The sequence below is a fragment of the Lactuca serriola genome, chromosome 1 (genome assembly GCF_051521515.1).
Source record: "Lactuca serriola cultivar US96UC23 chromosome 1, Lser_US96UC23_V15, whole genome shotgun sequence".
Taxonomy (NCBI): Eukaryota; Viridiplantae; Streptophyta; class Magnoliopsida; order Asterales; family Asteraceae; genus Lactuca; species Lactuca serriola.
The window spans coordinates 27,466,865-27,487,725 of NC_136408.1; the positions used below are offsets into that span (position 1 = coordinate 27,466,865).

At 37.6% G+C, this 20,861-nt stretch overlaps 2 protein-coding genes across 2 annotated transcripts; both read right to left on the minus strand.

Moving 5' to 3' along the window:
• Positions 1-1,298: 1,298 nt before the first annotated feature.
• On the minus strand, positions 1,299-2,012 carry LOC145052793 (uncharacterized). Its single transcript, XM_079000680.1, has one exon. It carries the CDS (start codon positions 2,010-2,012, stop codon positions 1,299-1,301), a length of 714 nt encoding a protein of 237 aa, XP_078856806.1.
• Positions 2,013-4,191: 2,179 nt separating this feature from the next.
• Positions 4,192-5,751, minus strand: LOC145079050 (putative acetyltransferase At3g50280). The gene has a single exon (XM_079023089.1). It carries the CDS (start codon positions 5,675-5,677, stop codon positions 4,313-4,315), a length of 1,365 nt encoding a protein of 454 aa, XP_078879215.1. The 5' UTR covers positions 5,678-5,751; the 3' UTR covers positions 4,192-4,312.
• Positions 5,752-20,861: the final 15,110 nt, after the last annotated feature.

Below are 20,861 nucleotides of genomic sequence, written 5' to 3' on the forward strand. Positions count from 1 at the left end.
ATAAAGGCAGTAGATCTGGGCTCTTGAAGCTCAAACCTAGCTAGATTCAAAGGCCATTCCACTCAATATGATCTCTATATTACAATCAAGCTAGGAAATGGATAAAGATGGCTTAAATGGGGTTTCTAAAAGAAAATCATCATGGCAACAGAAAATATCTGAAATATACCTCAATGGACTCTGGATTGAGTTCTAGGTCCTTGCTCTTCTCCTTCTCCTTGGTCCTTCCTTCCTTCTCTTCTTCAAACTTCAAGGAAAAGCACACAAACACTCAAATCACAAAGGGGGAGGGTTAGGTTTTGTTAAAGGATGCTTTGAGGGTGAAGGGGGCGAGCTTGGGGCGCATAAGGGGGTTTAAATCGAGTGCAAACCCTTGAAGTTAAAGTTTCTTCCAGACTGGCGGACTCGCCGAGTCCAGGATATGGACTCGTCTAGTCACCAACTTAAACGTGCTCGATATCTTGTCCCTACTCGGCGAGTTGGGCCTACAACTCGCCGAGTTCCAGCTAAAAATGCAAAAATACTTAGATTAAAATAATACCAGGAACCAGGTGCTACATTCCCGACCAATGGGAATACAAAGAAAAAAGCAAAGGCAAAGGCAAAACATCGGATTCAGATGAGTTAAAAGAAATGGGGACCGACATGAATAAAATGGACAAGATTTTGCAAATTGCTTCTTAAAGAGAGCTTCAGAAACAAAGGGACAGTGACCTGCGAATACTTTCGTTGGACACGTCAAATATGACCATGGACGAGCTTCAAGTTATTTTGGCGATGAAGGAGGAAGTGAAAAAACGTTACACAAATCGTGGCTAATTTCTAGTTTTTTTTTAAGTTTTGGTGTTTTATTTTTAATAAGTTGTAGGTTTTATTTTTCTAATCTGCTTTTCTAAATTTTTAGGTTTTTTTAAGTTAAGTAATGTAATGTATTTGTATTTTTAATTAATGAAATATTATCTTTTTAAAATTATGTTTTTTTATTAAAAAAAGTTTTATTAAATTAAAATAGTTAAAGAAAACAAAAATAAAAGAAACTAAAAATGTGGCATCACTCCTTTGATGTGACAAGAAACCACTCCCTCTAGCTTGTGTATGATTGAATTTTTCTTTTTTAGTTAACGCACGTCGTCGTCGATAATCGGCTAACCAATACCTCGTGTTGCAGTAAGGAGTCATAAATCCACGAGTGTTGGTGTATGCAGCATCACAAATGTAATATTTATCTATACACATGAGTGAAGGAAGTATTATATATAGAAATTTAAAATCGTATTTTAGAATAAATTTAAAAAGAATTAAAAACCTGGAGGAGGGAACGGATAGCCTGAAGTCGGATTACATGCAACTTCTTTCAAAACTCGCGAATCATGTGTTATACCCTCCCAACCGGCCCATACGAATGTGAATATCATATCAAAATCACAAATTCCTAAAGCATTTTGAAAGCATTCACCTTTTCCTCTTCCCCTATAACGAGTTTGTTGATCAGCAGACACGACTGCATGTACAAGAGTTCCATCTAACACACCTATTGCTCCAGGAAAGATTTCTTTTAGCTTACGATGCCTCTCTGAGGAATTCACGGTTGCATTAGAATTCGTCGGCACTATAACTTCTTTTGCAAAAATCATCATTGCATTTAGCACCTTATGAAAGCATCTATGAACTGTTTCTATGGAGTGTTGAAACCTTCGTTTGATAATCCTGAACCGTTTATTATGTGCTATAATTGTCAAGAACATAGCCATCTTTTCTTCAGCGTTTATATGCCTACTACTTTGCAACCAATTGTTTCGTCTAAAATGATTGCATAAAAGGACATATGCCTCACGTGAAAGTCGCATCAGCTCATGACATTGTGTAGAAGTTCCATGTAACAATTCTTGTGTATCTTGATGACCTCTTATTTCCGAATCATTATCAATTGCCCTTCCAATTCTGTTGGATACTAGATTCAACCAATAGCAACATAGTAACATGAAAAATGCAATTTCTTCATCCGAATCCATAAGCAATATGTTATTTTGAAAATACATAACAATTATATTGACAACATATAACATAAATATTCATCCAAAACATCAAGTCATTCATATCATATAATAATCTAGTAATCCAAAACATCAAGTCATTCATGTCAAGTAATCCAAAAAAAACCATCTAGTTCAAACCAAACATCAAGTAATCCAAAAAAACCATCTAGTTCAAACCAAACATCAAGTAATCCAAAAAAAAACCATCTAGTTCAAATCAAACATCTAGTTATCCAAAAAAAAAAACATCAAAACATTCAAAAAATCTACTTAGCGAAACATTCCATAATGTGCTCCAACAATCTTAACTCAATTCTCACAAATAGCTGGATTAATGGTTAACCACATGTGCCTCTTATCCGCACCTTCACCAAAAAGAGCAACAACAGTAGTGTATCTTGGATCAAATATTCCCCATCCTAACTTCTCCAATTTTTCCATACACGCATCCAAATTTGAAGAAGAATGCTTTTCCACAAATATTTTAGCAACTTTGGCAATATCTTCCCCAATTTCAAGCAATCTTGAATTGGATGCATCTTTACCCTTATCTTTACTTTTATTTTGACTCTTTGTCGTATCTGTAGTCTTTTGTTTTTTTGATTGAGCGGATGACTCGTCATTGAGACCTACAATTTCTTGTTGAGTGCAATCAATGTCATCAAAGTCATGCAAACTATATTGGCTTGACTCTTGAGTAGGACGAGGAAGGGTAGAAGTTGGCCCCCAACTATGAATGCTTGTCGCAGTCGTGCCTTCAAACAACTGTGTGCAAAGGTCGGGGTAAGGTAGTTGCGTGCGTCTCAAAGAATCCACACGTTTGTTTGACTGTTTGGAACAAATATTTTATTATTTAAAAATGATAATATATTTTTTATAACCAAACAAAATACCTTCGATTCTAGTTCCCATTCTTCTTTGGAAAGATTGAAGGTGTTGGTTGTTGAATTGTACACATTGCCAGTTTTTTTTAACTTCAAAAAAGCACCAAACTTTGACTTTTAGGTAGTCATAGCGGTTCTTCATTTGTTTTTGGTCGGCAATAAAGTTATGCTCAATTTTTAATGTTTCAGCAACATTCTTCGAAGATAGTGCTTTCAAACTACTCCCTTCCCGTCCATTAACCATAACTTCACGTAAACAAGCTTCTAGAAACGTTTTCTGTACACCTTCAACCTTCCAACTAATCATATCATTCTTTTCTCCCATTTCTTTGATCAATTCAACAAAAAAAATATATGTTTTAGCAACAAGTTAAGCATTGCAAATACACATTTTCAATAACAATTTAAGCAATATAAAGACACATTATCAACAACTACTTCAACAAAACAAATGCACAATAGCAAAAGTAATGGATATTTCATGAACATCAAAGAGAAGTAAGAATTCAGCAACAAAATTTCAGCATAATACTCATGAAAACATTAGACATAACATCAAAATAACACCAAAATTCAGCATATAACATCAAAATTCAGCATATAACATCAAATTTCAGCATCAACATTGAATCAAACATAACATCAAAATTCAGCATCAATATTTGATCATATCCATTGAACACATTCAGATTGGAACATATAATATCACTATCGAGCATATAACATCATAATGGAGCATATAACATCAAAATCTAGCAAAACATCAACTATTAATTTTGATTTAACAAATCAGAAAATTATAGCATAATAAATTCGAGTTTTGATTTTCAATTTTGAAGGGAAAGAAGGAACAAACAAGACCAATGAATTCGAGGGTAAAAAAGGAAGAAACCGAACCTGCTGCAGTCGGCGGAAGAAAGATTGGAGCTCGAAGACCTTGCGGCGGCGGAGGCTGGCGGCATTGGTGGGCTGGGAGCGGACACTGTGGGAAGGAAAGAAAAGAAGGCGGTCGATTTAGGGCAAATAGAACGAACGCATGTTTCTTTTATTTTTCAAGCTTGGCTTAACATCTTAAAAAATAAAAGGTATTTTTAAGTTTAAGAGGTAAAATATAATACGCAACCAAAAGCTCTAAATTTGAAATTTTAAGATATTGCCTCTTAATTTTGCAATTAAGAGGTAAACAAACGACCCCTATATTTTGAATATGTTTAATGATAAGATGCATACAAAAAAATCTTAAAGGACCAAAATATATGGAACAAAGTTCATTTTCTTTAAAAGTCGTTATCACTTTTTTATTAATATCCATGAAATATAAAGAAAACAGAAACAGCCGCTACAGATCACATAAATATCAAACGAAAAAGACAGCACCAAGGACCAAAAGTTTTATAAAAGGCCATTAACAACATTCATGAATTCTTCATCACATTCAAAAGCAGCCATGTTTTCCGGCAACAAGCAGACTTCTAGATCCATGCTTCCTCCGCCCTCCCGTCCTTCATACAACGTCACTTTCCCGTCGAATTTATTAGCATACCCGCTCAGAACCGCCACTCCTTTCCCTAACCCGAATTCATTTCCGTACATATCAAATCTCGGCGAGCTCCCCATCTGTACGCTGTTGGCATCAAAAAGCTGACTCATTTTAAGCACAAACGGATTCTTTATCCACGAACTCACAAATTCCCTGATCGCTTTATCGTCATGATTAACCACCGCTTCGTGCAACCGCCATGCCGCCCACCCGGCACCGTGATCGTGCAACTCCCCCGCCGTCGCTACTCCTCTAACTACATAAATCGAGTTACCAAAGTAAGTTTCAGGTAAAGGCGGAGATAGCCTGTGTCTGTTGTTAAAGGCCAAACTGCAACCGGTTTTCTGGTCTGCCTGTAACCGCCGTGCACGCGTCACGCACCTCCAGACAACGGCTGAGAGGGCCTGTAACGATGAAATCTTGGTTGTATTGCACTCTGAGTTAGCTTTCGCTTTTAGCTTAGAGAGAGAAGCCGAAGAAACATGGAAGATTCTCTCTCTTAACAATGGACGATTGGGACTGTCGATGAATTCATCTTCATGGGTAAATGGGAGGGTGATGATCGGGTCGGATCCTTCCGGGATCCATCTTTGCATAACAGGAGGACGTGAGATGATGGGAATCAAATCACCATTTTTATATGCTTTAGATCTGAAAACTTCTGACCAGGAGTTGAAGAAAAGCCAGTAGGAGGTTCCGTCAACAACCATGTGATTCATCGAGCAGCCGATGAATATTCCGTCGGTGAGTTCCGTCACCTGAATCGACAGCAACGACATTTCATGTCCGTCGTGATCGATAGCTTTGTGGTGATCGAAAAACGATTGAACAATCACCGGGACATCGACCGGCGTAAGTATATCCGCCACCGTTAAATTAACAGACGAATGTATAAATCTGACTCCAGGGCTATTCTTAGGGTTCAAGAACACAATAAGGGAAGGTGGGTTTTCTTGTTTTACGGTGGCTAAACGGGCGGCGAGTGGGTGGAAATGAGTAAGCGTGGCGGAGAGAGAGTCTTTAAGCTCCTCCAAGAATGTGGTTATGGAGAAATCTTGATTTTCCGGCCGGGGGAAAAGCAGACCCTTTTGGATGTAATTTGCATTAATCATCGGTAGATCCCATGGTGACAAGTAAATGGGTTTCTTAGCCTCTTCTGATACAAATTTTGGTTTGACGAAGCAATCTGAGACGATCTTTACAGTTGGGGGTTCCATTGAAGAAGAAGAAGGATTTACTTTTTTTTTTTTTTTTTTTGAACGGCAAAAGAAGAAGAGGATTTACTTACTGGATCGACGATTATTCTGGTTTTTATAGTCCTGCGTCAACGGTCAAGGGGTGTAGAAATAAGACACCGATAATGCTATAAAATAAAATATAATAAAAATGTCAGAATTTGAGATATCACGAATCAAACTAATTTTTTTAATATTTTTTATAAGAGAAAATTGTAAATCCTGCGTGGGATGATTTTTTTCGAGGTTGGTGGTTTCGTCGGGTTTTTTTTTTTTTTTTTTTTTTTTTCGGATTTGGTCTTTTTGAAAAATTTCAAATACTAAAATATCTTTTGATGTATTTTTTATATTTTTTTCTATTTAATTTAAAATTTTATTAATAAAAATTATGGCTCTCTCTCTCTCTCTCTCTCTCTCTCTCTCTCTCTCTCTCTCTCTCTCTCTCTCTCTCTCTCTCTCTCTCTCTCTCTCTCTCTCTCTCTCTCTCTCTCTCTCTCTCTCTCTCTCCAAAAAATACAACCGTATGAAATCACTCTTAACCATGAAGATAGAAAACAATCAAGATCCATCTTTACCAACACCACTTAGAGGTTAATTCTCAATTTGTTCTGATTCTCATTAACCTCAGCTTTCAAACAAGACCAAGTTGTATCTCTTTCACCACCTACTACCCCCACAATTATTTCTCTATTCTTATTACCATTGTTGTCAAAATCGCGATCCTGATCGTAGGATCGTACGATCCTACGATCCTAGGTATGAAAAACGATCCGGATCGTAAAAGGATCGTATTTGGGGTAGGATCGCAGGTAGGATCGTAAGATCGTAGGTAGGATCATAGGATCGAGATCCGATCCGATCCTACCTTCCTTTATTTTTTATTTTTTATTTTTTGCAAATGAAATTTTTTTACCACTTTATGTCTTTTACCCTTTATCAATTTATCATTTATCATTTGTATTCTGACTTATGACTAATATTTTAAAGTTTTTATAACTTTTGAACAAAAAATTGATTGTTTGAAATATTTTTTATGATTAAAAATTATAAATTAAAATTCTATTTTATTTTGTGGGATCTTAGGATCTCGATCCCGATCTTGCAAACCCAAAAACGATCCTATGTAGGATCCCGATCTTGACAACCTTGCTTATTACTGTGTTTTTTGTTTTAGCTAAAAATAAACCAAAATCGAGTTCATACATAAATGCAAGGAGAAAACCTCAAATTAGTGGTGGTGGGTTTTTAATAAGTAGGGTAGATTGCTTATCACTTTTTGACTTATTAGAGATTACCAACAGCTATAAGTTGTTTTTTATCCAAACATTTTTTTGACTTATACCAGTTTGATACCGGTAATAAGTCAAAAAGCTCATTTTTTAAGCTTTGCCAAACACCTCCTAGACTAGGAAACAATTGATTTATGTTTGGAAACGGTCTGGAATATCTCGACAATTCCAATGAAGTAAACAAAAAATCTACATACAAAGAAAACAATGTTGTGGATCGAACATGTGTTTCTATAACAAGCGGGCTCAGATCAAAACTCAAAAAACTGATGAACGATTTCCCAAATTGGAGAGACAGGATTGTTTCAGATCATAAAGAGTATCTTAAGAAACGATATTACAATGATATTGTGTTCTTTCCGAGAGATGAACCGATGAACGATTTCCAAGGCGAAGGGTGTTCTTGAGAGAGAGAGAGAGAGAGAGAGAGATGCCCCCCTCTTTTTTAGGGATGTCAACGGGGGCAAACGATGCGGGGATTGCATCCCCCGCCTCCACCTCGAAATTTCCCAGTTCCCTCGCCCTGCCCCAGCCCCCAAAATCTCTAGCCTCCCCACACACGCTCCTGCCCCCGAATGCCTAGATTACTCCCACCCCCGTTTGGGTTGATTTTTTGGAGTAACGAAACTGTTCTTTGGGCTAAAAGAAGCTATTTTTTTGGGTAAAATAGTTGTTTATTGCATAATTTTGCATGTTTAAAATAAAAATATTATAACATCTCAAAAATGTTATACCAACAACTTAAAAACATGGTATTTTATTAAATGTTGGAAGTTCAAAATCATTACTATTATTTATTATATTTTTATAATTAATATATATTAATATAAATAAGACATTAATGGGGCCCCTATTTGGGGTTCGGGACGGGACTATCCACCATCATCCCGCCCCCAAAATTAAAATGGGGGATAGTCTTGCCCCTGTCCCCAAATTTTTAATCAAATATCCTCCATACGGGATCGGGGTCCCACCAAACATTTTGACATCCCTATTCTTTTTTTAATTGTGAAAATAAATAAATAACTATTAGATATTAAAAAATGAAAGAAAAATGAAAAATAAATACCCCAAGAGTATTACAGTCATTTCAGTTTACCGATAGACCAAATCCGCAACAAAACTACCTTAAAAGGATGAAGAAGCCAAAAATGCCGAGGCTTAGAGTAAACTTAGAAAAAATGCATACCATAGGGACCATTTTTGCAGTTTTGTCATTTTATAAAGATTACGGGTGTGTTTGATAGGAGAAAGAAAAATGGAAATTTAAAAAACGTGGTTACTTCAACTTTTCAAAGTTTTCTAAGAAAATAAAAATTTTCATTTTTCCAAATTGTATTTTAAATTTTAAGATGGAAAATGAAATTCTACCGGTTCCAACCAAACACATTTTTTAAAATTTTCTTTGAAAACTGAAAATGAAAACTCAACTCTATTTTCTAAAAACATTTTCTTGGAAAATAAAAATAGTTTTCCACAACCAAATGCACCCTATGTGTTTATTCGATGCTTATTTTGAGAAGGAGTTGAGAAGTAAGGGAGGGGGGCTGTAACATCCTGATGATGAGGTATTATTAATTTTAACCCTATGTATGAAGGAATATTGCATTTTGACCCTTGGGCTTGAGAAAGATTTCAAGAATGGCCCATAGTGGCATTTTGGTCATTTTGTCCAAGGAGTTAGTACGTTGGGCGTACGTTGTGTATGCTAGGCGTGTTGGGGCGGACCCTAGTATGTTGGGCGTACACCATGTACGCAGGGTGTATGTGGTAAATCCTCAAACCTTTATTTTTAGGGTTTGGTCCATATATAAGCATCGTTATCACCTCATTTCTCATAACCTAAACAGCCTCCACCTGAGAAAACTTCCTTCTAGAAAACCCTAAGTGAGAAGAGTGCATTTTGAGCTCATTTGTGTGTTTTTGGTGGTGTTCTTGAAGAAGAAGAAGTTGGTAGAAGCACTTCGGAGCTTGGGAGAAGCTTGGATCTGGGATTCTCCACTTGCTAGCAACCTCCCGGAGGTAAAAAGCTCCTTGCTTGATCATCTTATCTTGTAGATCTAGCCATTTCTTCATTTAGGGTATTTTTGGTCCCAAAAACAGTGATTCTTGAGCATGGCATGCTCTTAATCGAATAAGTCGTCCTTTCAGACCTAATGAGGGGTCTTGAATCATAAAAATGTGGTCTTGATTCTTAGTTTTTTCCTGCTGCATGCTCTAGAAGGACTTTAGTTGTTAAAAAGTTGGCATTTTTTGTATTAAGCACTTAATGGGCATGCAAAGTCACAAAGTTGGAAACTTTATGACTCTTAGTGGTATTTTGGCATTGGATCTGAAATTTAGACATGAGAGCTTAATGCATTAATCTCTTATTGAGGAAAGGAGATTCTAGGCATATGTCGTGCGTACCCAAGCGTACGTCGCATGTACGTGGTCAACCTCCTGACTCCGGTCAATGCCTGAGTACGCCCACATACTCAGCTGAGTGGACCAAGTTGATTGTTGACTTTGACTTTATGTAACACCCGGTTCCTGACATGTATTTTAAATCAATTTATTCATTTTTGTAAAGGGAATTGACGAGTTGGAGGCCCCAAACTTGTCAAGTAGGAATGGAATTTGGACGCGGGATTTGAACCCTACTCGACGAGTTGAGAGCCTCAACCCGACGAGTAGGACTGATAGAGTGAAACCCTAATTTTTAGGGTTTTGCACCCTATTTAAGCATCTTAACCTCCTAAAGTTGGCCTCATTTGCAGCCTCCATCACCCCAAACCCTAGCCACCAAACCCTAATCCACTTTTGAGTGTTTGAGCTACAAATCCAACTCATTTGAGGTATAAAATTGATACCTTGGCTTTCTATTACTTAGATCTTCATTTAGGGTAGTATGATGTCACTTTGGGGCCATATTGAAGTCATTTTTGGGATTTGAGTGTATCATGAAGTTGTAACTTCAGATCCAGGCACTCATGAGCTTATGAGGCTTAAAGTTGTCAGCGTTATCAAGCCTTGGCCCTTCCCCATGCCCTAGATCTCTTATGTAGGTTAGTTTTGGTGTTTCTAGCTTCATAATACCATGCATGTACGTAAAGTTAGCAACTTTACGTGGTAACTTAGTCCTAGGGGACCAGATCTATGGTTTGGAAGCGTTGAACTCGATTGGAAGTAACTGAATGGATTTAGAGTAAGGGGACTCGATGAGTTGTTCATCCAACTCGACGAGTTGGGTTGTGGTCCCCAGACCTTTTCCTGTTACTGAGAAAACTCGCCGAGTCTAGGAGATGACTCAACGAGTTGACCATGGTTTATGGGTTTTGAAGATTGAAGAACTCGACAAGTTCAAGGAGGAACTCGACGAGTTGTGAGTGAAAAGTCCTGACTCTGTTATAAGGAGGAACTCGACAAGTTCATGAAAGAACTCGACAAGTTGGATCACGATTTCTAGGTTTTTATGGACCATGGAACTCGACGAGTTAATGGACCAACTCGACGAGTTGACTCAACCAGGATGTTGACATTGATTTTTACCTTGACCAAATTTGACCCTTAAAGGGGTTATGAGTATAAAAAGGGTAATTAAAGGAAATGCTTATGTGTAGGAATCTGAGAGAGATTGATTTCAGAGCAGGATCCTTTGCAGCTATTTCCCAGTTATCGAGGTGAGTTACCTTCCAATAGGAGTGGGTCGAAGGCACCAATGTCGGCCCAATAATATTGATTATAGTTGAGATGAATGTCTTTGTGATAATTGTCTAGTATTCCACTATCTGTTATGCTTTATGTGCTAGTATGTTATGTTATTATATAGTAGTGGTAGGGGTGTAATAGTCCCCAGTTACCAGTTGAAAGAGACCGAAGGGGAGGCCAACACCCAGATATGCTAGGAAATATGTGATTTCTATGTATATGCTAGGGTATTATGTGGTAGGGGGTGAAATAGTCCCCAGTTACCGGTTGAAAGAGACCGAAGGGGTAGGCCAACACCCAAATATGCTAGGCAGTTACCGGTTGAAAGAGACTGAATGGGTAGGCCATCACCCAGATATGATGGTGGAACTGACTAAGCTTTGTGCTTACGGTTTACAATTTTGGTTTCAGGTACTTCCTCTTCGAAGGGAAAGGAGCCGGAATGACTGCAGCGCATCACACCACGATTTTTTGCACTACGATGTTCTTAGGATTTGTACTCTCACATTATTATGACTTGCTTTGAGACATGTGACTTATGGGTTTTTGTGATATGAGATAACTTAACGATGTTTTCAATAATCTATTTTATGACTTATTAAATTAAAAAGAAATTTTTGGTCTTGGATTTTGGGATGTTACACTTTGACCAGGGTTGACCAAGTTTGATTTAACGGGTATTTGGGGTATTTTGAGATATAGTTAAGCCTTGGTCTCTACCTGTTGAATAGGTGACCTGTAGATCCGGTATTCAAAGCAGTATATTGTTCAATTATTCATCAGACTGAGAGGTGAGTTTCCTCACTGTTCTTGTGGGTTGAAGGCACCAATGTCGGCCCCTTTAGTTATGTATCCTAGTATATCGGATGTTTCTATACGCTAGTGATTTGTAGATCAGTCTACTAGTCTGTTAACTGGTTATATAATTATTTGTTGTTAGATATGTGTTAATTCCTATGTATATGTCGACATGATATGGTGGGTTGAGGCTGTACTACTTTGTGTTGTAAGTCAACAGAACGAGCATTCCAACTGGAAGGTTGTAGGTCGGGGCATTCCAACCGAAGGGTCGTGGGCCGGGGTAATCCAACTAGCAGGTTGTGGACCCGTTATGTATTGGGCAAGCCAACCAAAACGTTGTGGGCCAGGGTTAATCCAACAAGGAGGTTGTGGACCCGTTATCTGTTTGATTATATGTATGTGTGGTGACACTTTGGGGGAACTCACTAAGCTTTGGTTTACAATTTTAGTTTATGGTTTCAGGTACTTCCGAGGATTGTGGGAAGGCGAAGGTGTGATTGTACACAACTTTCTATTTTATGTATCTGGGTCTTGGGGAAAACTCTGATTTGAAATAATGCTTTTGAAACAATGACTATTTTTGTAAACAATGTTGACGAATGGTTGATTTTGAAAATTTTAAATTTATTGTGATTTTTGAGTGTTACAGAGGCGGAAGGAGGTAACATGTGTAGTTGATTTTCTTATTATTCTATAATTAACATAATAGAAGGTTGTAACCAATTTGTACACTCCCCTCTACTCATATTTGAGCAAAAATTGGATCGTAAATCGAACACCACAAAAAAATCAGAAAAACTGATACCAATTAAACGTAACCGAACACAAAACCGATGATTTTCTTTCTACTTTTTCAAAAACCAAAATATTCAGTTCGGTTTTAGTTTTAGAATTTAGAAAACCACAAAAAACGAATTGCACCGATTTATCTAAATTTCATATAAATATATTTAATTTACATATATTATATACAAATGTGAATAAGTCTGAATCAATTAACAGTGTGAAGAATTAAGGTCATGAATATTTGAATTTGAAATCTGGAGCTTGAATCTCTTTATCTATTTTACTTAAATTTTAATTGCATAGGTTTCCTCATACCATATCACCTGGGGTAGTAAATATCATCATTTTTCTCTGGTTATAACTGTATTAATCTATTTGCAAACTTTAACATCATATTTACTAACAAAATATAAAAATATTTGATTTCTTTATCTATAAAATAACAATAATGACCTACAAACCTTAACATATGGAGTTGGATTCCATATTAATTTGGGAGGTCAAAACTTCTTCTTTTAGTATAAAATTTTATAGTTACATCTTGGGTTTAAAGACAGAACCATATTTGTTAAAACCGAAAACCTAAAAACCACAACCAATCGTTTTGGTGCGGTTTTGGTTTTGAAATCAAATAATTAATATTTATGGTTTTTAGTTCGGTTTTAGTTAGAGACTACAACAAACCGCACCATGCTTACCTCTAATTTTGGATTAGCGGAAACATCAACCAATATGGAACTTTGTTTATGGAAGCAAATTGAAACAACAAGAAATTGTAATGGAATGAATTTTTTCTTTTAGAATGAGAGAGGAATAGAATGAGTTTAAATTCAAGAGAGTTTTTTTTGTCCTACAAAAATTTGGTAAGTCGCATACGCTGGGCATACGGAGAGTATGCTAGGCGGATCGCGGGGGATCAACCTGGTACGTTGGGCGTATGCGATCAGACCCCAAACCTTAGTTTGAGGGCGTATGCGATCAGACCCTAGTTTGAGCCTTGTGAGCATAAAGAAAGTGTTTTAAGTGCTTTGAAGTGTTCTTGGTTCATCCTGGAGAAGAAGTAGCTCGTTGGAGAAGTGTTGGTTGCATGGGGGCTTATAGATCTATACCTTGTTCACCTTGATCTTTCTTTTAGAGGTATAAAGTTTGAATCTTGATGAGGCATTTGTTAGATTTAGCTGTTTTGGGTGTTATGAGCTTTTGGTCACTTTAAGTGCATAAAGTTTAGATCTTGAAAGTTTATGACCTTTTCATGGATAAAGTTGGAAACTTTATCCATCTAAACATCATATTGATTCAGATCTGAAGGTTGGGGACTTGGACTTAATGGATTAAGTTGAAAAAGATGCACTTTTTGTCCCTTATAGACATAAAGACTAGATCTTGGTTATTTGGACCATTCTAATGGATAAAGTTGGAAAATGTATTAATTGTGGAGTTATTAGGAACCATAAAAATGTGATCTTGGACCTCCTATCCCTTCCATGCAAGAGTTAAGATGTCTTAATGGATAAATAAGATAGGGTTGTAGCTTTTGGACATTTTCTAACCATAGAAAGTTATAAAGCTGAAAACTTTATGACTTAAGTCGATGTTTTGAGATTAGATCTGAGTTTGGATGTTTTGGTCTTAAGCATTAAGTCCTAAAATGAGGAATCATCACCAAGAGGGTATGTCGGGCGTAAATATGCATACACTCAGAGTAATGCATAACTTCCCGATTTCATGTTGTGGCGAGTTGTACCTTAAGTATCAACGAATAGTACGTGGGGCGTATGAGTCTGGTACACGGGGCGTACTCACAAGGTTCTCTTTTAGGGTGTTTTTCCCTAGGATCTTTTGGGAGTTGGGCCATGAGTAGTTGGGTCAGATATAGGAAGGGTTAAATGGTCTTTTGCCCATTATAATGATAGAAATGAATTGGACCTTGGATTATGGGGAATTATCTTAATTATTAACTAGGGATAATTTGGTTTTCTTCATTGTGAGGAACCTGGTAGCAGCAGTGCATGTGCTTTGGTTATCTCAGATTGAGGTGAGTCTCCTCACTGTTTTTGGCGGGTCGAAGGCACCAATGTCGGCTTATGGGTTATTGTCACTAGAATGCTAGTTGTATGTGTGACTCTTGCATGTATTGTATGTGTTCGTATGTATTTCGAGCATGGCCTGATGTCAGGCGGGGTCTGATGAGTGTGTTGCGCAGGGCCCATTGCATGTTACTGACAAATCTATACTGGGTGGGGCCCAATGAATATTGTGCAAGGCCCGATGTTGGGCCAGGCCCGGTGTATGTGTGTGTATGTATGTATGTATGTATGTATGTATGTATGTATGGTATGTGGTATTTTAGGGAACTCACTAAGCTTTGTGCTTACAGTTTTATGATTGTGGTTTCATGTACTTCCGGTTCGAAAGGGAAGGGTCCGGCTTGATCGCAACTCATCCACCCATATTTTTGCACTTTATGATTTTGGGATTGTACTCTGATAACTATTTTTACTTTGATATGCTTTTGAATGATTGAAAAGGATAAATGGTATTTGTGGTTGAATTAAAAATGAAAATTTTACCTTATAATTTTTGGGATGTTAGAGAGACAGGTAGAATTCAGGATCGACTTATTGCCAGGTCGACGCCAATTGTGAAAGCACTGTATCGCTTAGCACCTACAGAGATGAAGGAGTTAATGACACAACTCCAGGAGTTATTAGACAAAGGTTTTATAAGACCTAGTTCATCACCCTGGGGAGCTCCAATATTGTTTGTAAAGAAGAAGGACGATACTTTGAGAATGCGTATTGACTATCGGGAGCTAAACAAGACTAAGATCATAAACAAGTATCCTTTACCTAGGATAAACGACTTGTTCGATCAATTGTAGAGACCAAACATTTTCTCCAAAATTGATCTCTGGTCAGGCAATAACCAATTGAAGACTAGAGAGCAAGATATTGAGAAGACAACCTTTAGAACAAGGTTTGGGCACAATGAATTCCTTATTATGTCCTTTGGACTAACAAATTCTCTAGCAGCATTCATGGATCTGCTTTATTGATTTTGTAAACCTTTTCTCTATAAATCAATAATAGTGTTCGTTGATGATATCTTGATTTACTCCAAGAACAATCAAGATCATGGTAAGCATCTCCGAGAAGTACTGGAAGTCCTTATGAGGGAAAAGCTTTATGCAAAGTTTTCCAAGTGTGATTATTGGATATAGTGGATTCAATTCTTGGGTCATATAGTTAACCAGGAAGGCATTATGGTTCATCCAACGAAGATAAAAGCTGCGATGAAATGGGAGACGCTAAAGAGTCCACTAAAATTCGTAGTTTTTTGGGATTGGTGAGTTACTATCGAAGATTCATCCAGAAAAATTCAATTATCATGGCTCCATTGACAACCCTGACCAAAAAGGGAGTTGCCTATACTTGGAGCGAGAAGCGAGAAAAAGCTTTTGGTGAATTGAAGAAGAGGTTGTGTGAAGCACCAATCCTTGTCCTACCAAAAGGAACTGATGACTTTGTAGTTTCAATGACGCTTCTAAGATTAGATTGGGATGTGTCCTTGTCACACCCCAAAACCATGAATGACGGAAACATTCTGGGGCGGAGGACGTCATGTACAGTATCATAAACAATGAATAATAGTAAACAGGCAAAAACATCATCCATTGCATTAATAGTATAATTTCATACATGTGTGTTCTGTCAAGGATATAGACACCAAAAATATACATAACAAAAATAACAGATGAGTCTTGAACGAACTCCATCTTCTCAAAAGCCTGACACCTGTACCTGTCTAGTGGTGACCTGAGAATAGAAGTTATTTTGAAAGCGAGTATCAGCTTAAAGCTGGTGAGATCATAAGTATATTAATGTCTGACTTTGTATGAAAACGTTTGTAAAATGTTTATGTAAAATGTTTTGTACAATGTTTTGTATAATGTTTGAACTCTCCTAGAAAACCCTATGTTTCATACTAACTTTAGCCTTCTACCAAGGCATCTAGTGTCTGTGTGTATGTCTTTTGTTAGAGTGTGTGTTTTCCCAATTCGGACTATCATTAACAAAAATATAGTTTCTACATTACCGTGCTTCGTGTGAATATTCACGAAGTGAATGTAAAGGGGGAAATATTCTCGTACTGTAGTATTTGTAATAAGTGACTACCGTGGTACTAACTACCTTAAAACAAAAGGTGTTCCAAGTAACATGTGATCGACCTGTATCCTGCTACCGACTCTAGTAAAACGACGATGTAAGACGCCGTAAGAAATGACATTTGGCACCCGTAGACTTGCAAGTCCCACTGTAGCGAGCAGCAAGATGTAGGATAGTCAATCCAGTATAGATCTATATGCAAACTCATACGCTCCCCGATTAAGGAGATTCGGGATACAAGAGCGGTCGTGGCAGGAAGTGCCATGACCCGCTCAATGGTTCACATAACTGCATGAATGTATATGTAATGAATGTGCTAACTGAAAGTGTAATCTTTCTCTGTCTAGCATGTGTGTACTGAAATGTTCTGCGTGTGCTAGCTGTAATGTATGTTCTCTCTATCTAGCATGTATGGTAATGTATTGTATGTATTACTCGTACTGACTCATGAATGAAATGAATCATTATATGTTTCATTGTTCTAGTAATAGTAATAGTAATAGTATCCTCCTGTGCTACCCCTATGGTAACTTACTAGTGATGTAACTAATACGTATGAACATGGAAGTATACCCTTGCTACCCAAGGGTACCGAATGAACTGGAAGGACCTTTATGACTATATATGTACACATGATATATAACTAATATTTAAACGGCCTTCAGACGAGTACCCGATATCCCACCGGACCACATCTCAAGCGCGAAAAGGAAATAGGGCGGACAGGCCTTCCTAAGGTTTTTAAACATTGCTTATATAACTACACATACCTAGACATTCAATTGATAATAAGTAAAACAGAGCTTAAGTAAATGTATTTGATAAGTATAAGAACTTGTAAAATAGTTTGAAGCAAAACAGTTTGATCAACAATTTGAACAATAAGGAAAATCACTGGTTTTGTAGTTATTAATCACATGTGATTGATGTAATAACTATAAGTATTTGACTTGTATTCCCCCCATAAAAGCATTTAAAAACATTTAAACCATTGATTAAGGGGTATGAACTCACCTGTAGTGAGTGGTAGGGATGTACTGAAGATGTAGGATTGCTAGGTGTCAAGTGAAGTCTTGAACACACGCTATGATCCTAGTTAACATATAATCACACATATGTGTACCCAATTAGATTTAAACTACTAATTGAAATTGTTTTGACCTCCTAGAACATGCTAAACACTTTACATAAGTGTTATTAGCCTTAAGGACTTCATCTAAATTGTTGTAGAACCCAGCTAGTGAGTTTAGGGTTCCTAAGGACTCCATATATGAGTTTACTCTCCAATAAACTTCACACAAGGGGTTTACAGTCGTAAACCCTTGAGTTTACGGCCGTGAGCTCCTAGGCTTAATGTCCTTTGGTGTTCTGAAGTTCTAAATGATTTCTAGAAGCATTCCTACTTGGTGGATTAATTCTTGGAAGGGTTTAGGGCACTAATACACTCCTTTGAGGATTTTACGGCCCCAAGGCCATTTCCTTTTGAGTTTACTGCCATAAACTCATATGGAAAGGGGTGTTTTTGTGTTTTCAAGCCCCATACTCATCTAGGATATGTTTTAGACAATTATCTAAGGCTAATGAAGGCCTTAGGCACACTTTGGTACCCCCTTTTGATGTTCACGGTCCAAAGACCATTTTCTTAAGAGATTATGGCTGTAATCTCTCTTTGGGATGGGTCTTTGATGTTTTAAAGTCCTTAAATTAGCTAGTAGCAAATCAAGGTAATTGCCCTAGGCTTTAGGAGTGATTAAAGCACTCATTGGCCCTTGATTTTGGAGTTCACGGTCCAAGAACTTCTTGGGCCGTGAACACCTAAATCTTAGTGTTCATGGATGGTTTCTAGTCTTATAAACACTAGCATACAAGCCTAAGGTGGTTACATATCACGGGGGAAGGACTAGGCATCATTTTAGGAGTTTACTCCCCAAGGTGTTCTTGGGCGGTAAACTCTCGAATCTAGTTGTTTTGTTATGAAATCGATGTTATTAAGCATATTACTACCTATATAATACAACTAGAGAGAGGTACTCACGATTTGGGATGAAAACCCGAAGATCCGTGAGAGAGAAAATGACTTTTCTCTAGTTGGAAATGTAACTAATGAAATAATTTGGTTAAGAATCATATATATAGTCCTGGGATTTTTGGCAGAAAATATTTTTATTCAAGAAATGAACTCTAATATCATAGAGTCCTGAAATAAAAGAGTTACACAAAACCCTAGTGCATCCTCTCTCCTGATATCTCTTTAAGTGTAAATCCTGAATTACTCAAACTTATACTAAAAAGTTTGAAAACTTACTGCAACTGTTCTGACTTCTATTGAAGTGATATTTTTTGTACATAATAGAATTTCGGGTTGTCACAGTCCTTACCCAAAGGGACAAAGTAGTAGCTTACGCCTCGAGACGGTTAAAGCCCCATGAGTAGAATTATCCGACTCATGATCTAGAGCTTGCAACAGTGGTTTTTGCCCTAAATATTTGGAGACACTATCTTTATGGAACCAAATGCAAACTATATACGGATCATAAAAGCCTTTAATATCTCTTTGCTCAGAAAGAATTGAACATGAGACAAAGGCGATGGATGGAGCTACTCAAGGACTATGATTATGAGATACGTTTACCACCCAGGTAAAGTAAATATCGTAGTCGACGCCTTAAGTATGAAGGTGGTTACAGAAGGGAAAAGACCTAGATTGTTGAAGATTGATGTGATCTCAAAAATTGTGGAAATGATCAAGGAAACTCAAGCAAGGGCTCTGGCAAAAGGTGATATGAAGGAAGAACGTCTAGGCAAGACGTTTGTGTTTGAAAAAGATAAGCAAAGGTTGAAGACGTTTAAGAATCGCATTTGGGTGGTATACGAGAACTTATTATGGAATAATCTCATAAAAAATGTATTCTATGCACCCATGTAGCACCAAAATGTACTTGGACTTAAAACCCTATTACTGGTGGTTGACAATGAAGGTCGATGTGGCAATTTACATAGAAGAGTGCATAACATGTGCAATAGTAGAGGCACAACATCAGAAGCGATACGGGGATGTGGAACCCTTACCGGCAACATAGGGAAGTGGGATGATGTTACCATGGATTTAATAATGAAGATTCCAAAGACAAAGAGAGCACGACATGATTTGGGTAGTAGTAGACCGACTTACGAAGAGTGCGCATTTCATAGCCGCACGAGAGAATCGGTATATTGTAACGCCCCGATTATTTAAATAAAATAACAAACGAAAGTCTCGGACTAAATTGTGAAGAATTCTAGAAGTTGGGGGTATTTGTAAGATTAATGCTTTGTGTTCATAATTAATGAAGTAAATAAGTGAGATTTACTAATATCAATAAATGGTTTGAATATATTTTAAGTCCAGGGTCCACATAGTAATTATGGGAAACTTCTTTTAAGGAGGGAATCAAGCTTTGGGGAAAACTTATAATAGCACCAAAACCTTGAGGGCTACTTCTGACAATTTTCGGAAATTGGGTTCCATGTTCCCCCTGATAGCCGACAAGCGTGAATCGGAGTTTTGCTGAAGGCTTATTGTCGCGACCTGCACCAGAATTTGCTACCCTTCGATTGTGCACCATCCACCTTAAATAGAGCCCCAATTACGATTGTGTGTGGGTGTCGTTTATATGTGTGTAGTAAGAGAGAGAGAGAGAGAGAGAGAGAGAGAGAGAGAGAGAGAAATTAGAATGGAGCCTTCTGGTAATTTTTCCGATGATTAGCTGGAAGCTGTGAAAAAAAAGAAGAAGAAACGATATGGAGAGGGAAAGGAGTTGTGATCTATCAATGAGAAGGGACCGATTGAAAGTAGTAGTTATTCTATTCATTCCAAATCGAGGGATTAGAGTTGTTATAGCAATGTGCAGGAGGATTTTGAGTTCCGGTGAGGTTCTAAATCGAGCCTGGTTCCGGCGTGTTATATCTCCGACGGTGGTGCTTAAAGCCATAAATGGCAATGACGACTACCATGGTGTTTGACCTTCGTTTTGCCCTTGAGGAAATCACTGTTGGCGCCTTCGAAGAATCAAGAGATAGGATAAGGATTAGATAGACCTGTTCCTCTCCAAAGACGACAAGGGAGGCTGTTGAGTGCTTCTGACAAACGTTTATTGTGTGCCGGAGATGGGAGCTGCGCCGGAGGTGAGGCTATCGTTGGAGTGGTAATGCAAAATCATTCAAGGAGGAAGGCGCAGCTTGGCGTCGAAATTGGAAGCAAAGAAGGTACTGAATCCTTTAAACTCTCCTGTTTGGATACTTAGGTTTGGTCACTATTGGGCTAATAAATTGTGTTGGGCCGATAAACCAATTGGACCAAAAGATGAGACTATCTAGTGTTGGACTCAAAATTCGAATGCACTAGCAAAACTTGATTTGGGCCGATTATATATCATTTATCAAATGATTAATTAC